Source organism: Elephas maximus, chromosome 22 (assembly GCF_024166365.1).
Source record: "Elephas maximus indicus isolate mEleMax1 chromosome 22, mEleMax1 primary haplotype, whole genome shotgun sequence".
Lineage (NCBI taxonomy): Eukaryota > Metazoa > Chordata > Mammalia > Proboscidea > Elephantidae > Elephas > Elephas maximus.
The window spans coordinates 11,218,075-11,241,437 of NC_064840.1; the positions used below are offsets into that span (position 1 = coordinate 11,218,075).

At 54.5% G+C, this 23,363-nt stretch overlaps 1 protein-coding gene across 1 annotated transcript in view; it reads left to right on the top strand.

Annotated features, from left to right (window-relative positions):
• Positions 1 to 1,728: 1,728 nt before the first annotated feature.
• Positions 1,729 to 23,363, top strand: part of DTX1 (deltex E3 ubiquitin ligase 1) — a 39,243-nt gene continuing 17,608 nt past the window's right edge. The window contains exons 1-3 of the mRNA XM_049866881.1: positions 1,729 to 1,924; positions 2,401 to 3,385; positions 20,826 to 21,492. Of these exons, the coding sequence (XP_049722838.1) occupies positions 3,127 to 3,385; positions 20,826 to 21,492 (926 nt within the window). The 5' untranslated portion in view covers positions 1,729 to 1,924; positions 2,401 to 3,126. The remainder of the gene's footprint in view (positions 1,925 to 2,400; positions 3,386 to 20,825; positions 21,493 to 23,363) is intronic.

Genomic DNA, 23,363 nt, shown 5'->3' on the forward strand with positions numbered 1-23,363 from the left:
GTAGGACACAGCCCCTGATCTCATGGGTGTGTCACTCTAGCAGGGGCATGTTTAATTTAAATGGGTAATTGTGATACAGATGTCAGATCAAGGTATGGGCAAAGAAGCACAGAGGAAGATGGGGTAAGTGCAAGGAAGGCTTCCTGGGGGAGGCGATATTTAGTCAGGTCTTGAGTAGCATTAGACAGAAAGTAAGGAGGCTTGGGTTCTTCTTTCCAATGTGCTGCTAAATCCCTATGTGACCTTGAGCCAGTCTGTCCCCTACTCTGGGGTCCCTAGGTCCCCTTCTGTTACATAAGGTTGTCAAGCATCAGCTCTGAAATTCTTTGGTCCCAGCCTCCTTTGAGAATCTGCTGGAAGCCAGAGCCCTTCCTCCCAGAAAAAACGTACAGGCACACACATTTGCCTGCAGTGGAGTGGAGGACTTCATGGACTCCCTGAAAGCCATCAATGCTACATCAAGGCTACCATCCAAGAGCACGATGATGCTGTTATAACCGCGGGCCTGGCCCTGCCCTTAGACGGACCTTCTCTGTTTGGTCTGCCCTATTCTGGAAAAGCTCATCAGGCACTGGGCTGCCCTGCGGCACAGAGCAGGAGCCTGGGGAGGGGAAGCCACTCCAGCTGGCTGAGGGACTTGGGTTCTGGGAAAGGGCCCCTGAGCAACCTGTCCCTGACCTCTCCTAGTTTATGACCATCTGCCCTGGGGAGGCAGGGGAGCGTGGGCTGCTCCAGGCAGGCTCCCAAACAGACCACTGATCCCCGTCTGCCGCCCAGGCTGGAGTTCCCGGACCCATCCTTCATCTTCCCTAATCTAAACATCCGCAGGCCCCGGGTGGTCCACCCCCTCCCACTCAATATGTGTCCCCAGCTGCATCCAGCCAAGCTTCGGTGCGAGGGACAGGCCAGCCCATTAACACTGCTGCCACTATCTCCCTCCCCTTTCATCCAGCCAATGCTCACCTACCATTTATTGAGCACCTGTGGTGTGCGGGCACTGGCACACAGCTGTGAACAAGATGGAAGTGAGCCTGCCCTCTGGGAGCTTATTGCTAATAGCTTGAAGACCTTCTTCCAAGGTCCGTGCCTCCTGGTCCGGGTCCCCCTGGCTGGGAGGCATGATGCTGTCCCCATCCCACTTACCTGGGCAGGTAGGTGCTTTGGGGAAGTGGGCTCCAGGCTCGCTAACTCAGCACTGGCAGAGAATTAGATTTGAGTTCACCTCTGGGCACTGCTCTAAGCTGCTGTGTGACCCTGGGCCTGTCTCTTACGCTCTGTGGGCTTCAGTCTCCCCATCTGTACACTTTAGATTGCCTACTCTCATTTGGCTCTGAAATGGGCATTGCCAATCCATTCCACCTCCCAGAATACTGGGAGTAAAGAGGAGGCGATGCCAGGAGGCCTTAAGGTCTTTCTTTAGCCAGTCTCTAACCCTTATTCATTTATTCAAGCGTTAATTGAGCACCTATTGTGTGCCCAGCTCTGGACTAAGTGACAGGAATGCACAGATGACTAAGATTCTAGCAGATGACCCATAGACACCCCACCTCCTGCCTAGCGCCCGGCTTGGGGCCCCGGTGGGCCTAGCCCAGGATTTGGGGCGCCCCTAGACTAGAAAGTCAGTGCTGGCGGTGCTCTGGGCGTGATCTGTCTCCTCCCCTTCCTCCTCCTCCTCCCCCGCCCCCGCCCCTCCCCCGAGCGCGGCCGCTGCCACCTCCCACCCGCGGGATCCCGGCGTCCGGCCGCCTGCTCTTGCGTCCGTCGGTCGGCTGGGCAGTCTGTCGGCGCGCGGCGACCGCGATCGCGGGGCCTGCTAGGACCAGGGCGCAGAGGCGGGACTGTGGCTCCCTCCCGCTCGGGGGGAGCCCGGGAGGCTGCAGGGCTGAAGCGCGAGCCGAGAGGGAGGCAGAGCAGAGAAGAGGCGGTGAGAGCGTGGGGCGCGCGGGGACCCCACCCCCGGCTTCTGCAGGGCCCGCGCGGTTTGGGGAGGGCTGGGCTGGGGAAGGGAGCTGTCACCCTCAAAGCGGGAGGCAGCAGGCGCCGCACCTCCCGGCGTCGCCCCCTCCGTGTCGCGACCCCCGAGGGGCCCTGGGCCGTGCCTGCAGCGCCGCGCATCCCCGCGCCCTGCACCCCCGGGCTGGGCGCGGGCCCGGGGGAGGGGAGCGCACGGAGCTGAGGAGGGGGCGCCGCGGGCGGGCATCTCGGAAAACAGCGCCCCCGGCCTATCTCTCCCTTCAGGCCTCCCCCAAAGGAACGCGGGCAGGACGACCCCCTGAAGCCCCCCCGGCTGCCCCCCCCCATCGGTTCCCCATTGTTCTCAGCCGTGCGCTCTCCGGGGAAGGGGGGAGGGGGTGCTGCGCTCTCTTCTTAAAGGGCCCTCTCCCCTTCTTGTCTCGGCAGGTCTCGAGCACGAGTGGGGTGGGGCGTGCCCACGGGCCCCCGCCCCTCTCGGCCCCTAGCCCAACTCCGGAGCTGCAGCCCAGGCTCGCGGGCCGGAGGTGCACTCCGTCTCCCCACCCCAGTGCGTTCTGCGGCCACCCAGGCCTTCCAGGACGCCGTGGAAGGGGGACCGGTGCAGGGACAACCCCCTTTTGCAGGAGCCGTCGGGGGGCGGACCCAGGCACAGCGAGCAGCCCGCTGGAGCCAGGCGCAGGGTCTGGGACGCAGTTGGGAGCGCAGAGGGCTGGCTGGGCGCCACAGCAGCGAGCAGCAGACTGGGGCTGGGGCCTCCTGTGTGACAGGCCCTGCGCGGCTGGAAGAATGATCAGAGAGCAGCAGAGAAGAGGCCTGATCTAGAGTGGGGGTGGCCTCACTCCCTTACCTGAGTGAGGGGACCAAGGAATTTAGAGCAGCGTCCCCCCACCGTAAGGAAGACATTGGCTTTCCAGAGCAGCACCCTTGAACTGAGACAGCTCTGTGTGGACGGGGGTCCTTGGAGCCTGGAGTACCACCCCACTCTCCTTCCCTGAGGCTTCTAGGCCCCAGAGAGGACCCAGAGTTAGCAAGGAGGCGGGACAGCCCTTGCTGCGCCCCTGGGAAGAGAGGACGTTCCCTGTCTGCCCTCAGGTCCCAGGAGGAGCTGGGCCAAGCAACAGTGGGGACCTGGCCCCTGAGGCCACAGCGGCCATGTCTCGGCCAGGCCAGGGTGTGATGGTGCCTGTGAACGGGCTGGGCTTCCCGCCGCAGAATGTGGCTCGGGTGGTGGTATGGGAGTGGCTGAACGAGCACAGCCGCTGGCGGCCCTACACGGCCACCGTGTGCCACCACATTGAGAATGTGCTCAAGGAAGACGCCCGTGGCTCCGTGGTCCTGGGGCAGGTGGATGCTCAGCTGGTGCCCTACATCATCGACCTGCAATCCATGCACCAGTTCCGCCAGGACACAGGTGAGCAGGCTCTACCCACCCACCCACTGGGCGGGGCCAGACACAAACACCACCACCCATCACCTTTCATGGTGGGCTGCTGAAATCCCCCCAGCATCCCTGAGGTGGAGCCTGAAACTGCAGAAGGACCAATCTGCTGACCCAACTACTCCCCAAAAAGGGGGACGATCTAGCCTGGTCCAGTTTAAGACTCAGATTCCAATCCAGCATTCTTATATTAGTTGTAGGGCCTGGGGCCAGTTGTGTTACTTCTCTGAGCCTCAGTTTTCTCATCTGCAAAATGGGTGGATTCGATCTCTATCTCTCACAGCTGTGTGAAGATTAAGTAAACTTGTGCTCACTAAGCACAGAACCTAGAAGACAGCGCTAAATTACTGTAGTTTAAGCACTGTGCAGGCATCTTCTCATTTGTTTTTTCAACAGTTGCAGGCAGTAGGTCTTATTGGTGCCTCAGTGGTTAAGAGCTTGGCTGCTAACCAAAAGGTCGGCAGTTCGAATCCACCATCTGCTCCTTGGAGCCCTAAGGGCAGTTCTACTCTGTCCTGTGGGATTGCTTTGAGTTAGAATTGACTCGACGGCAACAGGTTTTGCTTTAGATCTTATTATTGTATTATCATTATTAGCCCCATTTTACAGATGAAGAAACTGAGTCTAACAGAAGTTGAATGATTTAAACTCAGAGCTGGGGTTTAAACCCAGGCAGTTGAATTCCAGAGCCAAAGCTTTTAGCTGTTGTCCTGTACTGGCTCCAAGTGTTGGTGGTGTTTGGGTGGTTGTGATGGTGGTGGTACTGATGTCGAGGTGGGGGGTACTAGTGGTTTGCTGGAGGTGGTGGGATGGTAACGATGGTGGAGATAGTAGTGATGACGTCAGTGATGACGTCAGTGGTAGTGGTGGTAGTGGGCGGTGATGGTGACAGAGAGAATGATGGTGGCTGCATCAGTAGTGATGTCAGTGGTGGTATTGACGGTGGTGGTGGTGGTGGTGTCGGGTGGTGTGAGGGAGGGGACAGTGGTGGGGACAGGGTTGGGGTTATACCAGTGATTGCGGCATTGGTGGGTTGTGGTGGTGTTGATGACTGTATGGGGGTGGTGTGATGATGGAGAGAACGGTGTTGGTGGCAGTTTTGGTGGCTACGTAGAGTGGGTGGTAGTGCCGATGGTGGTCATTGCTTGGAGGTGTTGGTGAATGTATCAGGGACACTCTGATGGTGATGTTGGTAGTGTTGGTGGTGACAGGCTGGGTGATACAACAAGATGAGGTCCCATTTTCATTATTTTCATCCTGAAGTTTGATTCAAGCTTTGCCATCACCGTGGAGATCTTTCTGAGTAGTTGGTGCCCAGTCTCTGTGACAAGCTTGCTGGCGGTAAAGAATGGTGAAATCCTGAGGTCCTGCCTCATGAAGCTACCAGAGAAGCCTTGGCATGTGTGACCCCAAAGACCAAGAACTGCAGTCACAGCCTTGGGGACTGTAGGGTAGTTGTGGCTTCTCTTCTCTCTAGAGCTGCGCCATCCACTACGGTAGCAACTAATCACATGTAGCTACTGAAATCTAGGTTAATTGAAATGAAATGAAACTAAAAATCAGTCCTTCAGTCCCACTAGACACATTCCAAGTGCTCAGTAGCCACATGTGTGTCGTGGCTACCATATTGGACAGCACAGATACAGAATATTTCCGTTGCTGCAGCAAAATCTTTTGGACAGCACCGCTCTAGAGTGCGGCTTGGTACCTACAGGTGGTCACCGAGTCTGGAAACAGATAAATTAACAACCAATAGTTTATTGATGTTGCATGTCAGTCCATCCTTGTCTCCATAGCTCCAGAGACTGACTTCAGAGCCGGGTGGTGCCCATCCTTCATGCATTCCTTTATTCATTTATTGAGCTTCTGCTGAGTGTCAGGTGCTAAGCACTGGGGCACAGCAGGTAGCAAGGCGGACAGAGGCCCCAAGGAGGTCCTGGTATATCAGGGAGACAGGCAGATAATCATACAGGTAATCAGCTTTAAAAGTACCCCCAAAGAAGACTCACAGCAGCTCCGATGGCATGAAACAGACGTGGGTTGGGGTGGTCAAGGAAGGCTAATCTGAGGAAGTGATGTTTGAGCAGAGATCAGAAGAATGAGTGAGGGGGCAGTGCTCCATGCAGGGGGAACAGCCTGTGCAAAGACCCTGAGGTGGGAAGGCTCAGAGTGTATTCAAGGCCCTTGTGGTTGCAGTGCAGAAAACAAGGGGAAGATGGTGCAAGACAAGGTTAGAGTAGGAACCAGACACACAGCTTAGACAGCCACGGAAGGGACTTTGAATTTCCTTCTGAGAACAGGGGAAGTCATTGCCGAGTCCTCGAGCCCATCCATTCTCCCAGAGCAGCTACTGAGGCCCTAATGGAGAAATGAGAGTTCCGGGCATGCCCTGCTCCGTCCTCCCATCTCCGGTGGGGGGCAGAAGTCTGACAGCAGACCAAAATCACTTGCCTTTGAGTCTCCTCTGACTCGTGGTGACCCTGTGTGTATCAGAGTAGAACGCTGTAGGGTTTTCAATGCTGATTGTTCAGAAGTAGGTTGCCAGGCCTTTCTTCTGCAGCATCTCTGAGTGGACTCAAACCTCTAGCATTTTTGCTAGTAGCCGAGTGCAAAATACAGTTTGTACTACCGAGGGAATCTTAGGTAGCAGAAGGAAGTGGACTTTCTTCTTGCCTCGGTGGTTGGGCATTTTGCAGGTTCACGGCTAATGCTGAAGTGTAGGGATGTTCCAGAGTCTGGTTTGAGGGGGAACTGAGTCCCTGGGTGATGCAAACAGTTAATACAACTCAGCTGCTAACCGAAAGGTTGGAGGTTTGAGTCCACCCAGAGGTACCTTGGAAGAAAGACCTGGCAATCTACTTCCGAAAAATCAACCATTGAAAACCCTATGGAGCTCAGTTTTACTCTGACACATATGGAGTCACCATGAGTCATAATCAACACGATGGTAACTGTTAAACTTTTGGAAGCAGGGACAGCCCCTCCTGAGGCGGCCAAGTTGGCGACTTTGCCTTTGATCACCCACCTCCCCCGCTTCAGGGCCCCTTTTCTATTCCCAGCACCCCTACCTCCATTCCTGGCTCCCCAGACTCCCAAACTCTCTTCTTTCCCCCTTCGGCAGGCCCCTTGCTCCCAGTGGCACCCTTTTATGGTTCAGCCTCTCTGCATCCCCCAGCTCAGCTTTGATCCTTTCCCCCCACCCCCTCCCCAGAGCAGTTCACTCCACACCTGTCCCCTGTTTGCCGGAAAAGGGAAAAACACTCATCCCTCACTGGGCTCCTGGGCGCCTGCCAAGACCCCCCAGCAAAGGAAACCTATTAGGGCTGGCAGGGGACCTAGGATGCCCAGAAATCCACTGGAGGGAGGCGCAAGATGCCTCCCCACCACACATGTTATAGTTTGCCACCGCCCCCGCCCCATTACAACTCGGAGCAGAAAAAAAAAATGTGTTAAGAAAGGACATCTTGTTAATGGTCCAGGGCCTGGACCAGGAAGCAGGAGACCTGAGTTCCAGACCCTCCTCTGCCACTGACCAGCTGTGTGACCGTGGGTAGGTGTCCTGACCTCTCCAGGTCTCAGTTTTCACGTCTATGAAATGGGCAAGAGGAGCGTCTCACTAGCAGGGGTGTTGGGTTGATGGAGAGAACTTAGCCTGTTTTTTTATCCCCAAGCATTGACTAATCAGTCCCTATGTGCCCACCATGTAGTAAACCCTGCAGATTATAAGAAGAATGAGTGGAGTGGAATGTGGCCCTTTAGAGGTCCTAACAGACTTAAAAACAACATAAAGTTGTAAAACACAAAACTTGCAGGTATGTATGTGCTGAAATTAACACAGCATCTGTCTAGATTTTCTAATTGTAAAATTCTTGATAAGTGAATTGAGCTGAACTTTAATATTTGTGGGAGGTAGGAGTATGTCCCACCAACTTTGTCAGTGCCCTGATACAAGAGCCAGCCGGGTTTTTCTCATAAGGCCAGATGGTAAATATTTTAGGCTTTGCAGGCCATACTGTCTCTATTGAAGCTGCTCAACTCTGCTGTTGTAGCATGAAGGCAACTGTAGACGATACATAAACAAATGAGTGTAGCTGTGTTCCAGTCAATGAGCTTTGGACATCAAAATTTGAATTTCATGTGATTTTCATGTGTCATGAAATATTTTTTTCCCCAAGCATTTAAAAATGTAACAGCCATTCTTAGCTCATGGGCTGTACAAAAACAACCAGTGAATGGATTTGGCCCATGGGTTGTAATTCACCAGCCCCTATCCTAAAACGTTCTTAATCTGCCAAGGCACACTCAGCACGTATACGCTGAAATACATGCCTCATGGTGTGTGCCAGGACACATGCACACACGTGCTGAGGCACTCTCCTTGTGGCATGTGCTGAGATGTACACGTGTGTATATCAGCTGTATACATGCTTTGTCTATATGCCTTTCATGGAGTCACAGGAAGAAAGCCCAGGTGTCAGGCTCTGCCCACAGGGGAGAGGCCCCAGCCCTGCCCCATGGGGGTGACTATTTACACAGCCGTTGCCCCCTCACCTCTCTCCTACTGGGCTGTTTTCACTGCCCCCTGCAGGGGGTGAGTTTCCCTTTGAAGGCCTCAGGTTAGAAGCCTAGGGCCTGGAATGGAAACTGGACCCTCCTACGTGGACAGCAAAACCCTGTGCCCCTGGGCCGTGTGATGGTGGCCAAGGTTCACTAATGGTATTATCCCAGGCAGAGAGCTGGAGAGGACAGCCAGAGGTAGGTGGAGGATAACGTAGCTTGCTAGCTTCAGGCTCTCTGAGCCATGCGTTTGTCCTGCGATATTGGTGATACTCTTGCTGGGCCACGTGCTTTGTCTCCCTAAAGCTTTTCTCATCTTCCTTTGTCTTGAGCCATCCCTACCACAGATAATTCCCAGTTGCACAAATGGGAGAGCCAAAGCTAAGGGACTTGACCAGGCGGGCACAGCAGCAGGTGGCTGAGCTGGGCCCAGGAGCCATCAGGGCCTTTCGCTGAGGAGGCTAGCTCCCACCGGCATGGAGGGAAGGGTTTGGGAACTGCTTTCTGCCCCTGTGGAAGACCGCAGCCTCTCTAGGAGTTATCCCCACTCCCTGCTTTTGGAGCGGTAGCCTGCACCTCCAAGGGTATCACTCAGACCCTGGATTTCCATCCATCCACACAGCTGGACAGATGTGTGACTCAGCCACTTCCCGGCATTCCCAGATTCTGGCCTGGTCTCACAGGACTGGGGGAAGGGGAGAAGTACCTTTCTGCCTGGTCTTTCCCATTCTCCTCTCCCTCTGCTGCTGGAAGGACTTGTGGCAGCCTTCTGCCCATTCTGCAGATGAACAGCTGAGGCCGGGGGAGGCCAGGCGGGGGACCATGCACAAATGCTGTGCCTCAGGGTCAGAGCCAGCTGTGTCTGGTGCTCCTAAGCCGTTGGGTTAGAGTGACATGTGGTGGCTGGTTTCAGCATCTTCCAAGCCTGCATCCCATCCCTGGAGCTTGGGCTCCTATCAGCTCTGGTCCCTGCCCTTAGGGGGTGTCCACTCGTAGGCTGTTAGAGATTGGTGGGAGCACCCAGAGAAGAGGAACAGCCTTGGGAATCCTCAGGGAAAGTATAGCCAGAATTTAGACCCCTAGGACAGGTCATTGTGCAGATGAAGAGACTGAGGCCCAGAGAGGGCAAGTGATTTGGCCAAGGTCACACAGCCAATCCGTCTTGAGCTGGGATAAGAACCCAGGCTCCTAGAGCCTAGGCAGGCCTCGGGGATGGAGAGCAAGGTGGCATTCGATGCCCTGGCTGAGAGTCTCCTCCACCCCCTCACTTTTGAGCTCTGCTGGGACCTGTTGTCAGGGTCTGTACCAAGGTAGGGACAGCCAGTGCCACCCTGGGAGGCCTCCAGGCCCCAGCTCCGTGGTTACAGGAAATGCCCAGGGGACCCCTTCGCAGCCAGTCTGGGAGGCACCTGGTGCTGGGGCTGGGCCTGACATATGGCGGGGGGGAGGGGTTCATCCTGGGGTGGTAACAAGTCCAGCTAATCCACACATGGGGTCTCCCCACTACCACCTGTCACGCTGCCTGTTTCCACCTCTGCAGACTCTTTTGGCCTCTGGTTGCTTGTCTGGCTCCAGGAGCCTCTTTTGATATCGTAAATCCATCATCACATCTATTTGAAAGTCATTGGTGCCTGCTCAGTACCAGGGGCCCTAGGGACTCAGAGAGAAGAACAGCAAGGCCCCCCCTGTCTCATGGGGACAAAGGCAAATACATATTATGAGAAGTGAACCCTCTGACTCATGAGGCCAACAGACATAGCTCTGGTTCCTTGCTGGCTGTGTGGCCATGGGCAAACCCTGTAACCTCTCTGAGCCTCAGTTTTCTCATCTGTGAAATGGGGTTAAGAAGAGTCCCTGTCTGAGAGGGTTGTCATGAGGATTTAATGAGATCATGTAGGTAAAAGCATAGAGAGTGTTACTCAGCACATAGTGAGCACTCATGTTCAAGTAGGAAAAAGATTTAAATGCCTCTTAGGAGAGGTACAGCTTACCCTTGGCCAGGTGATGAAGGTGGTGTGTGGTTGGGGGCCCTGAGAGGGATAGCTTCCTGAAAAAGGGGTCCTCCAAGAGTTTGGATAAGCAGACGATGGGAGAGCATTTCCAGGTGAAGGTGACAGCATGATCCAAGGCTTGGAGGCTGGAGGAGCTTGGAGGACAAAGGCTGAGGAGACTTTGGGCCTGGTGGCAGTGGGGACTGTCACAGGCCCCGGGAGATGTGCATCTGGCGAGAGGAGAGGCGAGGAGGGATTAAAGGAGGCCTCTTGGGCCTATCAGGGTCTGGCAGGAACCAGCTGCTGCCCTTTAGCAGCTGGACCCCGGGAACCCAGAACCACACTGCAGGATCAGTCTCATTACTCACAGGCCTGGGAGGCCAGAGCTGGGGTGGGCAGGCAGGCAGGAGCTGACCCAGGCCCTCCTCACTCTGTCTGGACCTCCTTCTACCAGCCAGCAGGCCACAACCCATTGTATACATAATAAAGGTGAAACTCAAGGGAGGGGTGTGGAGCCACCTGCCGAAACTAGGAAGAGGAGGGCAGAGATTCAGATCCAGGTGTGCTGCTGGGTGGGCAGGGCACCTGCCAGGCTCTCCTGATGCCAGGCCAAGGGCTGCCCCAGCACCTTGGACAGCACCACATCGCTGCTTCCCCTCCTTCTCACCTCCCATTCCGTCCTGCTCTCTCCCAACACCCCAGCCTCCTGCCTTTCCGAGGGAGCTGTGGAGTCTGACCTAGAGATGGGGAAGGTGATGGGAGCTGTGATGGGGGAGGTGATAGAGGGGGAGGAGAGCCAAGGCGGGGGAGGGGACGGAGACTCAATGAGGGCCTGGATGGGGGGACAAGAGGTGATGGGGGCCAGGATGGGAGAAGGGACGGAGGTGATTGGGATCAGTGCAGGAAGGGACAGGAGGCGATGGAGGTGTAATGGAGGATGTGTGAAGGGGGAGAAAACGGAGTGAAGGGGGAAGTGTAGGGGTGATAATGGGTGGTGATAGAGGGGTGATGGGAGAGTGATGAGGAGGGACCGGGATGGGGAGGTGAGAGGGGAAGCGATAGGGCAGGACTGGTCTTGGTGAAGGTACCCATTCAGGCGGGGGTAGTGGGGTCCCCTACTCCCTCCCTAGTGTGCAGTTCTTGAGGTACGAAGGGTCCCCAGGGGCCTCCCATGCCTCCCCCTCCCTGCATCTCCATCTCCCTGGGTCTTCCCAACTTCCACCCAGTTCTGGCATCAGCCCAGTGGTGGCCCCAGGACAGTCGCCCTCTGAGAGTCCACTCAGTCTCCCAGTTGGCACAGATACCCCGCCCCCGCCCCTGCTAGCCTCTAACTGCCCCTGGAGACATCAGCTGAGGATATGGACCCTGAAGCCTGGAACTGGCTGCCTTGGGGAGCCTGCTGGTGAGGACCAGGGTCCCTGTTCCCTTCCCAGCACCTCAGTGGGAATCCTGGGGAAAAAGTGGAGTTGTGACTTCAGGTAAACCACACTACCTCCCTGAGTCTCAGTTTTCTCGCCTGTAATATGGGCCCAACAACAGGGCCCATCTCATGGGGCTGTGGGCAATATTAATGCATTCGTTTACTCAACAGAAATGTAATGAACTATGTGCTGGGTTCTGTCCTAAGTGAACACAATAGGCCCAAACCCCTGCCCTCAAGAAGCTTCTCTTTAGGTGGGGAAGATAGGGTAATGCCTGAAGCCAGGCACTGGGTGGCTTCCCAAGACCTGGTGCTATGCCTGACCCAGGGGCTCCAGAAGCTGCCAGGCTGGGACTGAGCCCCTGCCAGGTTCTATGTGGCTACGTCTTGCTCTGCCACCCTGGAGAAGTGCTTCTTCCTCTCTGGGCACCTCCAATGGGCCCCTGGAGTCGCTCCAGGCCGCCTCCTCCACCTGCCCTGGCAGTAGTGGCAGGTGATGATGGGGGTGCGGGAGGGAGTCTGGCAGCAGGCCCTGTATCTGAGTGCGCTGAAATGCAGAACAAAGGATGAGGCAATCAAAGGAGGCAGTGCTGGCAGCCAGGACAGCCCTGCCAGCAGCCACAGCACAGCGCAGCGTAGCCACCTCGTCTCCCAGTGACAGGCTGGGCCTTTGTCCCCTCTCCCTCCGACTTTGAGCAAAGCACACCAGGAGAAGCTAGAGTTTGCCTGAAACTGCACCATTACGGAGCTCTCATCCGGCGGGGAGGGGCCGCATTGCCTTTGCCCAAGCGGGGTCATCATCACCCTTCCCCACGTGGGGGGTCAGCATCGCCTTCTCCAGGTTGGGGGTCAGCATGGCCCTCCCCCAGGTTCCTCTATTGCAGGGAACCCCAGCTCTAGTCGCCTAGTACTATAGAAATGGGAGTCAGGGGGCCTGGGTTCAAGATCTGTCTCTAATTTGCTATGTGTTCTTAGCCAAATCCCTTTCTCTTTCAGACTCAGTTTCCCTGTCTGCAAAGAGGTGGTAAATTCAGATGCTTTACAGGGCCTGAGTAGCCAATAGAAAAGTGTGAACCAGCTGGGAGGGCCCAGGTTTTGACCATCTTGTTCTCTGGTGCCTGGTACACAATAGGTGCTCAATAAATGCTTCTCAAAGGCATAAACGGGCAGCCTAGACAGCTTCTGCTAACCACTGCCAGGGAGGGGTGGGAATCCTCGTGGTCACAGCTTCAGACATTTGGGGATTTTTGAAATCAGAACTTTTATGGGAATCCACCTCCCAATTTTTAAATGTTGGTCACTTTTTTTTTTTTATGTAAACACTTTATAGGCCAAAACAAAACCAAATCCACCACCAGTTTCAACCCCGGCCTAGTCATGTACAGCATTCAGTTAGGTTCACTAATGTATTTATTTGGTCATTCATTCATTCCTTCATTCATTCAACTAGCATGTTCCAAGGGCCTACCTCCCTCTGCTCCTGGAGGAACGCTAAGGTGGCTGGAACCAGCCCAGCCCTGGAGGGGCTAACAATATGCTTTAATGGAGGTCCTGCAGGTGCCAGGGACTATGGGAGCACCAGGAAGGGAGTAATTCTCCCTAAGGATGGCAGAGAAGACTCCAAGAGGACAGAGTGCATGAGCTGAGCCAGAAAGATTGGATAGGAACTCCACAAGGAGACAAATGGGATGAGGTGGGCGGAAGGACATTCCAGACAGAGGGAACAGCATGTGCAAGTACAGAGAGGCATAAGCATGCATGATGTGTTCCAAGAAAAACTAGAAGTTTGATGTGGCTACAGTGTGTGCAGACAGCTTGTGATGGGCCTGGAGGGCCGAGCTAAGGCACTTAGGCTGATTGCTAAGGGCACTAGGAAGCTATTGATGGGGGTTGAGCAGGGGAGTGGCACGGTCAGATTGGAGTTTGTGGAAGATCCCGCGGGCTGCCACATGAAGAATGTGCTACAGCAAGCAAAAGGTGGAGGCTGGGACACCAGGAAGGAGGTTATGCCATAGTCCAAGTGAGCAGTTACGATGACTTGGACCAGGGTGATGGCAGAAGAAGTGGGAAGAAGTTCAGATCCTGGCTGGGCTAAATCCTGGGTTTGCCACTTCATAGCTTTGAGCAAGCTCCTTCACCTCTCTGTGCCTCAGTATTTGCAAAAGACAATGGTGCCTGCTCCATAGAGTTGTTAGGAGAGTGCCTGGCACACAGTAGACCCTCTGTGAGTGTTTGCTATTGTTGCTATTACGTCCATTTCACAGATGAGAAAAGAGCAGCTGGGAGGGGTCCGGTCAGTGGAGGACTGTCTGCCCTTTGTTCCCACCCTTCCGTTTCCCACTCTTAGCAATTGCTTCTGTGTTAGGGAGTCTAAACGCACAAGTGTGTGGAATTCTGGGTGCCCTGGAAGCCCCGAGCCCCCCACGCGAGCTGTTTGGTGTGCACAGCCAGCCTCCAGCTCCTGGTAGCCTAAGGGGCAAGAGTTTTCAAGGCCAATTCAAAGGTGGTAGCCTATGTGAGGGCCACGCAGCCCTTCAACCATCTCTGGCTGGGCTGGGGGCTGGCTCCTCTCTTGCCGTCCCCTCCCCACTGCCCTAGCCCAGCTGCCAGCACACCCTGGGGAGCCTGGGCCGACTCTAAACGTGCAGAAACCGCTAATGGGCCACAGCTTAGCTTGAAGAGTCCCCGGGGAGGGTTTGGAAGGAAACAGAACACTGCGGGATTATTGATTGCAGGGTGGGAGGGGGTAGGCGCTCTGGGTCCACAGGCTGCAGTTCAAACCTCTGCCCCGAGCCGGGGACTTCCATGTCTTCTCAAGGAGCCTCAGCTTCCTCATCTGTCAGTTGAGGCTAATAATAATAGCACACCCCTAGGGCTGTCGTGAGGCCTGGGAGATGATGCACGGAAGCCCTTAGCACAGTGGCTAGCACAGCGGAAGCGCTCAATAAACCGGAGCCATTACTGTTATTGCCGTTGCTGTTGCTGCTAGAGGGAGTTGGTCAGCCATTCAGATAATCAGCCGGAGTGAGGGGTTGGAGGCGAAGGGAGAGGGTGGTTATCCCAGAAGGTGATATAGCAGCCTGGTCACTTGCTGGCTACGTGACTTCCGTGCCTCAGTTTCCTCCTCTGGAACTTAGGCTCACGACAGTAGATGAGAGCAGTAAAAGAACTCAAGTAGAGCCAGGTGGCCTGGGTTTAACTTCTAGCTCAGTCACTTCCTGCAGATGACCTTGAGCGTGCTCCTAAAGCGCTCTGTTCCTCCATCTCCTTGCCTCTGTTGTCGTTATGTGCCGTCGAGTCAATTCCAACTCAGAGCAACCCCATGTGACAGAGTAGAACTGCCCTATGGGGTTCCCTAGACTGCAATCTTTATGGGAGCAGATCAGCAGGTCTTCCCTCCTCGGAGCTGCTGGTGTGTTTAAACTGCCAGTCTTTCGGTTAGCAGCTGAGCACTTTGCTGTCGCACCACCAGGGCTGCTTTCCTCGCCTCTACAGTAGGGTAATAGCATTCCCACCTCCGAAGGTTGTTGTGAGGGTTAAATGAGTTGGTGTGGATCTGGGCCACACAAGTGTGTTCTCCCAATGTGAACAACTGTTATTACTGCAGATGTTGGTGGAGGATTCATTAAGGTCCCTCTCTGGGGCCCGGCCCCCAGTGGGTGCCCTATTCACACTCAGCAACCCCTCACCCTACACAGGCCCCTGCCTTGGGGTCTAAGAGGCCACAACCTTCAGCAGGACTCCCCCCACCTGACAGGATGTCCTGTGACCGCCTCCCATGGGGCTTGCCTTCCTGTCATGGTCTGGGGGCCCTTGAACTGAGCTCACTTCTCCCCAGGCAGCCACTCCCAGAGAGGGGGTTCCCTGCCGGACCTTGGGGCAGGGCAGGCCTCAGGACCCCATTTCAGCCCAGGGAAGAGCCCTTTGGAGGCTGAGGGGCAGGCAAGGGGGCTCAGGGCCCTCCCCATCCTCCATGGAGTCAGCTTCCTGAAGGGCTGAGACACAGACACACCCCACCTTCAGGCAAGGAGCTCAGATCCGGGCCACAAGCTTAGGACAGGAACCTCTCACAGCTAAACAACTGAGGACAAAGCTGAGGTAGTGAATTCCCCATCCCTGGAGGGATCCTTAACTGGGCTCTCACCTGGCTGGGTTGAGCCCTTTAGAACCAGTCCAACCTGGACCTTCCATGATGGAGCATCACTTCCAGACCTCTGCTCTCATCCTCTCAAGATTTCATCTCTCCGGGCCTCAGTTTCCTCACATGTAAAATGGGAATAATCTTAATACCCCCCTGGAAGGAATGATGTGAGACTAGAATGAGTTGGTGCAAGGAAAAGTGCCCAGCACAGCATCTAGCAAGTAGTAGGTGCTCAGTAAGTGTTAGCTCCGTAGTTACCACTGTGGCTGTTTTCTACCCCATTGTCTCTGCTCTCCATTCTTCTCTCTGTCTCTTGGTCCTGGTTGCTTGTTCTCTCTGACTCTCCACAACCCCTCAGTCTTTAGGTTTCAGCCTTTCATTTCTTTCTGCTCTCAGATTCACTCTGTCTCCCTGACCCCAGCTCAGGGCCTTTCTCCTTGTGTCTGCTCAATAATTCCCATTTTGGTCTTGGCCTCTCTCTGACAGTAAATGTGTGTCTCTCTCAGTCTCTGGGTGTGTTCTCCATGTTTGTCTCTATCTGCACGTCCCTGTCACCTCCCTCGGTGCCCCAGCCTCAGTCTCTCTGTCCCTGCCTCTCTCGGTCTCCCTGTGTGTGTCTACTCCCCCTCCCTGTCTCTGCGCCAGGCACGGAGCGTCTCTGCTTACAGCTGCCCTGCCGCCCCCATGCCTGGTCTCAGGGGGCCCTCCAACCTTCCAGCTGACATTTGGCCAAAGCCCCTTTCCCCTCAGCTCGGCTGGAACAAGATTGGAATTTTTCAACTAAACATCCTTAGGAAACTGAAGGAGGGATGAAAAAAAACAGCAGACACACAAAAACAGACCCAGAAAAGCATGCGTGCTGGACACAGGTCCCTACAGCCGTGGGGACTCCAAGCCTCGTGGCCAGTGCAGCTGGCGTCCTAGAGGCCACGAGGGGGAGTGGCCTGCCCAAGGACACTTAGCAGAGTGGGTTGAGGAGAAAGGCCAGCCAGGCCTCCCAGGCTGCAGAACCTCCAGGCCCGTCTTAAAGACCCATTGTTCTGGCCGAAAATCTAGGCCAAGGCCACTGGGGAGGAGAAGGAACCCTCCCGCCGCTTGTCTGGAGATCTCAAGATCGCAGCCCAGCCAGGTCACCAGTGAACCAGTCGGCCCCCCTGGGCCTGGTCCCCAGCCAGCATGGGCCTGAGAGATGGACAATGGGCAGGCGGGCAGCAGCGGGTGCTGTGGGATGCAGGGCCCAGCAGGGAGGGCACCAGCTGCCCTAATTACTCCAGCTCTCCAGGTTCCAATTTCATTTCAAAAGGACTCCAGAGACACAGCCTTTAATAACTACTAGTAAACAGGCAGGAAAATCAATACCTGGTAAATAGAGCCTTGGAGAGCAGGATGCCTGGGCTGACTGGCTCTGACCTGGTGGGAAGAGCTCCCAGAATCCTTTGCAGGAGAGCTGACCGAGATTGACCTCTGGAAGCCTCACCTCTCCTGCTTTGGAATTCCCCCTCCCAGGGACCCAGTGTGTAGTTTGGCCTGCTAGTGGGGCTGCATCTGCTTGACTCCACTCTGTCTGCATCAAACCAACCCCTCTTCTTTCCCCACCCACCCTCTGAGCCCTGACATGTGCCAAGCAGGTTGTCCATTTCAGTTGCAGTTGCCTCCTTTGTGCCAGGCTCTGTGCCTGGTGCTGGAAATGTAGATGTGGACCTGATCCAGTCCTGACCTCACCGACCAGTGAGGGAGATTAAGAACAAATATCTAATTTAAATTGCAGTGCAAGGATAGACATGCAGTAAAAAGCTGCATGTACCACCTATAGCAACAGAACCTCCTTTCTGGAAGAGGTGGGCATGTGGAGGGTTTTGATGGATGAATAGGAGTTCACCAAATGAACAAGGCTTGAGGGTAGGGAGTGAGTGTAGATAATAATGTATGTAGCAATAGCAGCCATCCCAGCTAACATTCACTGATCACTTACTATATGCCAGGTGCTCTACTAAGCACCTTTGACATGCATTATTGTATTTTGTCCCACAGTAATCCCATGGGGTAGGTTTTAATATTCCCATTTTACAGATGAGGACACTGTAGCTATGCTTGGAGCTAGGATTTGCACAAGGTCTGTGGGACTCTTGAGTTGTTTCAACTGTTTTCTTAATACTTCCCACCCCTAACCCTCCCTGCTCAGCTCAGGACTTGGCACATGGAGGTTGTTAAATATGGTGTCCCTTCCCCTCCATCCAGTGGGTTATACCTTCTGGGTAACACAGAGCTTTAACTGTCACCAGGAGGCTAATGGTGGTACTTCAGGCAGGCCAGAACAGAAAATCAAGCACAACCCCTCATTTTGCAGATGGGACACTGAGGCCCCAGGAGGGGAAGACCAGCACCCAGGAACAGAGCAGGAACCAAGATCCAGGGTTTTCCCTCTGACGAGTCCCCTCTCAGAGCCCTGGTGGCACAATGGCTAAGCGCTCAGCTGGTAACTGAAAGGTCAGCGGTTTGAACCCACCAGCTATTCTGTAGGAGAAAAGACCTGGTGATCGGCTCCTGTAAACATTACAGCCTCGGAAACTCTATGGGGGATTTCTACTCTGTCCTGTAGGGTTGCTATGAGTCAGAATCGACTCCACAGCACCCAACAACAGTCCCCTCTCCGGTCAGCCCTGGAAGACGCACCATCTGCGAGGAGGAAATCAGTACCCACACACTCAGTTAAAGTGATAGATCAGGTAGCTGAGTGAGGCCACCCCGAGGTCTGGGGGAGTTTTTGTATGATTGGCTAGAATATTAAAGGAGCTTGCTATGGATTGAATTATGTGTCCCCCAAAATGTCAACTTGGCTCGGCCGTGATTCCCAGTATTGTGTGATTGTCTGCCATTTTCTCATCTGAGGTGATTTTCCTATGTGTTGTAAATCCTACCTCGATGATGTTAATAAGCCAGGATTAGAGGCAGTTATGTTAATAGGCAGGACTCAATCTACAAGATGAGGTTGTATCTTGAGTCAATATCTTTTGAGATATAAAAGAGAGAAGCAAGCAGAGAGGCAAGGGGACCTCCTACCACCAAGAATGAAGAACCAGGAGGGGAATGTGTCCTTTGGGCCCAGGATCCCTGCGCTGAGAATCTCCTAGACTAGGGGGAGACGGATGACAAGGACCTTCCCCCTGAGCCAACAGAGTAAGAAAGCCCTCTCCTGGAGCTGGCACCCTGAATTCAGACTTGTAGCCTCCTAGACTGTGAGAGAATAAATTTATTTGTTAAAGCCATCCACTCGTGGCATTGCTGTTACAGAAGCACTAGATGACTAAGACAGAGCCCAAACCAAAAAAACGAAACCCATTGCTGTCAAGTCCATTTTGACTCACAGCGACCCTATAGGATAGAGTAGAACTGCCCCATAGGGTTTCCAGTGCTGTAATTTTACAGAGGCAGACTGCCACATCTTTCTCCCATGGAGCAGCTGCTGGGTTCGAACCACCAACCTTTTGGTTAGCAGCTGAGTGCTTTAACAACTGTACCACCAGGGAACCTTATTTCCTGAGGCTGGGCTACCAACCCCCTCTCCATCACCTCTCTCATATCGGGGGCTACAGCTCCATGCCTCGATTTCCCCAGTGTCTGGGATCCCAACAAAGGAGGGGGCAGAGGAAAGGCTCTTTGAGCCCTGGGTAGGGATACAAGTGAGGGACAGTCAGTTTATGGTCAGGAGAGAGAAACCTGAACAAGAGGGGGTCCCCACCCATTTGGCTACAGACCCCTGGGAAACAACTTCACAGTCACCCATTTTCTAGATGGGGCCACCGAGGGCTAGGGAGACTCAAGGGACTTGCCCACAGTTGAGGAGCAGTCAGGGGTGCAGCTGTCCCACAAGTGTGCGAAAGGAACCCTGCAAAAGGATCTCTTCACCCGAGTCCCAGTGCACAGAGCCAGCTAAAGGCCCTGAGAAGTCCTGCAGCCTGGACCTTGATCTGTTTACCCAGAGCTGCCCGCAGTGCCGTGCTCTCAGGGAGCACCTAGAGCTTTGGGAACACCAGTGGTTGGGAGCAAAACTTCAGAGCCCTCACTTTTAAACTAGGAGCACTAATACCCACCCGGCCAGGGTTACCATGTGGTTATTATGTGGGTTGTGAATGAGCACTCAGCACAGAGCCTGCCAGAGAGCAGGAAGGCAGCAAATGTTTGTTGAAGGAAGAAACAAACGAACAAAGAGATAACTGAAAAAACAAATACAGGAATGGTTGAAAGAATGGACCAATGCAGGGTGAACAAAGGGAATGAAGGAATAACAAAAACCGAACCCAAAATGGATCAGTGTGTGCACTCATTCATTCATGCAAGTATCTATTGGGCATCTACTGTGTGCAGGCTCTGGGGCTATAGCAGTGAACAAAATGAAGTTCCTGCCCTTGTGACTGTGACATTTTAGTGAAGGAGACAGACAAGAAACAAGATAAACAGGTAAAATATAAGGTGCATCAGAAGGGGAAAACAGAACAGGGGAGGAGAGGAAGAAGGGGAAGTATATGGGGGGTACATAGTTTTAAATAGGATGGTTGTGAATGAAGGAGGGATTGAATGAATGGATAAAGCAGTAAGCTAACAAAGGAGCAAGCATAAATGCAGGTATGAATGGGAAAGGTAATACATGGCTGCAGGCATGAATGAATGAACCAGTGAATACATGAATGTGTGAACTGTCATGAATAAATGAATGAACTAATGAATACCTGAATGGTGAACTAAGGCCTGAATAAATGAATGAACTAATGAGAGAATTATTGAATGAATAAATAAACTAATGCTGGAATTAAGTCAACTAATGAATGGATCGACTGATGAATGAATTATTGAATGAATAAATGAACTAATGAAGGGAAAGGCTGCATGCCACCCACCTGTCTGCATGGTCTTGGCCTCCGTGGACCTCCCCCACCTGTCTAAACAACCCCACACCCCCTCTGCCTTCCTCCTGCACAGGGCTCCCCTCCATGTCCACTACATCAGTGGGGGGACGGGGGAGGCTTGACTATCCTGCCCCCTTGTTGATGCGCTCCCCCACCCTGTTTGACACCCCGTTTGTGGAACCTCCCAGTCCCCAGCCTGTATTGGCCACATCCCTGCCTCCTCCCAGCGGGAGTCCCCCTCGCCCTCACCGCAGCCTGTACTGACCTCCCATCCCTCCTCACCTACACTGACCCCTCCGCACCTCTCCAGGCCTGTGCTGTTCCCCTCCACTCTACCCCCTACCGTATCTGGACGGCCTCTGTAGCTGACCCCCGATGTCCCCTCCCTTTGTGGCCACAGGCACCATGCGGCCCGTGCGGCGCAACTTCTACGATCCGTCGTCGGCGCCGGGCAAGGGCATCGTGTGGGAGTGGGAGAACGACGGCGGCGCGTGGACGGCCTACGACATGGACATCTGCATCACCATCCAGAACGCCTACGAGAAGCAGCACCCGTGGCTCGACCTCTCGTCGCTCGGCTTCTGCTACCTCATCTACTTCAACAGCATGTCACAGATGAACCGCCAGACGCGGCGGCGCCGCCGCCTTCGCCGCCGCCTGGACCTGGCCTACCCGCTCACCGTCGGCTCCATCCCCAAGTCGCAGTCGTGGCCCGTGGGCGCCAGCTCGGGCCAGCCCTGCTCGTGCCAGCAGTGCCTGCTGGTCAACAGCACGCGTGCCGCCTCCAATGCCATCCTGGCCTCGCAGCGCCGCAAGGCACCCCCCGTCGCCCCGCCGCTGCCGCCGCCACCCGGAGGACCTCCGGGCACGCTCGCCGTGCGCCCCAGTGCCACCTTTGCCGGCGCAGCGCTCTGGGCCGCGCCCGCTGCTGGGCCGGCTGAGCCCGCGCCGCCCCCGCGGAGCCCCAGCGCCCCCAGCAGCGCGCCCACCCCGGGGCAGAACAACCTCAATCGGCCCGGGCCCCAGCGCACGACCAGCGTGAGCGCGCGCGCCTCCATCCCTCCGGGGTAAGACGGGGCCCCAGGGGCGAGGAGCGGGGGCCTCCTACAGACAGAGACCCAGCCCAGGGGTGTCTGCCTACTAGGGCCAGGATCCAAGAATGGCAATAATGATTGCGATAAGTAATATGACATCTGTTGAGTCTCTACTTTGTACCAAACATAAACCAAGTGCCCTAACGTGTTCACGTTCATTTATCTCCATGCAGGGACCGTAGGAGGTAGGTACCACCATCATCCCCAGTTGCTATGGAGTGGATTCCCACTCATGGGGACCTCGTGTGTGTCAGAGTGGGAACATGTTCCAAAGGGTTTCCAGTGGCTAATTTTTCAGAAGTAGATCACCAGGCTTTTCTAGGTGCCTCTGGGTGGCCTTGAACCTCCAACTTTTCTGTTAACAACCAAGTGCTTTAATTGTTTGCACCACCAGGGAAACTGAAGGAGCAGGAGAACAAATAACCTCTAGGATCTGACAGTTCAAAAGTGATAGGGCCATAAGTGATGGGGCACAAATTTGCCATTTGTTTATTTGTTAGCTGTTTAGTACTTGCTCAACTCTTTATCAGCATCAACTCATTTAAGCCTCCAAACAACGCTGTCATCCCCACATTACAGATGGGGTAGCTGGAAGAGGTATGGCACCTTCTGAGAGTCAACCAGGGAGGAAGCAGGGATTGGCACCCAGACCTGTAGGATTCCCAAGTTTGGGCAGTGGGATCTTAGAATTTTTAGAGGGCTTCTGTGTCAGTCTGCCAGTCTATGCCCATCATCTCATGTGGGGGCTCTAGGAAGCAGTGGCCACTTGTCCAGAGTATTGCTCCTATAGCCCCCTCCTGAAATGTCACCATTCCAAAAAAAAAAAAAAAAACCCAAACGCACTACCATCAAGTCGATTCCAACTGATAGCAACTCTATAGGAAAGAGTAGAGCTGCCCCATAGGCTTTCCAAGGTTGTAATCCTTATGGAAGGACGCGGATTGCCGTATCTTTCTCCCTCAGAGAAGCTGGTGGATTTGAACCACCAACCCTTTGGTTAGCAGCCAAACACTTAACCACTGTGCCACCAGGGTTCCTTTTGTCACTGTTACTTAGGGTTAATACTGTTGTTTTCAAACTGGGCTCCAGGGACTCCTGGGGTGATCTGGGGTAGTGGGAAGTGTTGGATAATGAGATGAGGTCAAACGAACAGGCCAGCCTCTCAGCTGTTGCTTTAACCGAGCAGTCCTTTGGGGAATCTCTTGCCAACTGGCATTTCCAGGAGGATTTCATTAAGAAAGGAATCTTGCCCATACCAAGTTTGAAAACGCCTGGATTAAGGAGCCCCAGGCCTCAGTGAGCCCTGGAGTCCAGACTTGGGTCAGTCTTAGCAGAAGACAGGCCGTGAAGGAGTGGGAATGAGAGGGAGAAGCAAAGATCTTGAGCTTGGGTGTGGTGCCCAAGAGGAAGAAGAGCAGGAGGAAGGCCAGGGGCTTGACCAGGATGATCTGAGATCAGCAAGAGTCAGATCAGATGAAGTCTGAAGCTACCACATCCAGGTCTCTCCTTTCACCATGGGAAACCGAGGCCTGGGGAAGGGAAGGGACCCTGACTAACTGCCCTGTCCACCTTCTGTCCCTTTAAGAGTCTCACTGGCTGGGTTCATATCCACTCTCAGCCACCACTGAGCTGTGTGATCTGGGGCGAGTCACTTCCCTTCACTGAGGCTCAGTCTTTTCATCTGTAAAATGGGGGCAGGACTCCATTTTGTGTGGAGCCGCTTGCTGTGTGCCTGAACACAGTATCTCCACATTTCAGTGCCCCAGCAGCGGCTGTTAGGGCTACTTTTGGGATCCAGCTTCGGATCCTGGAGGAGGGGTGGTATGAGGGGGGCCAATGGAACT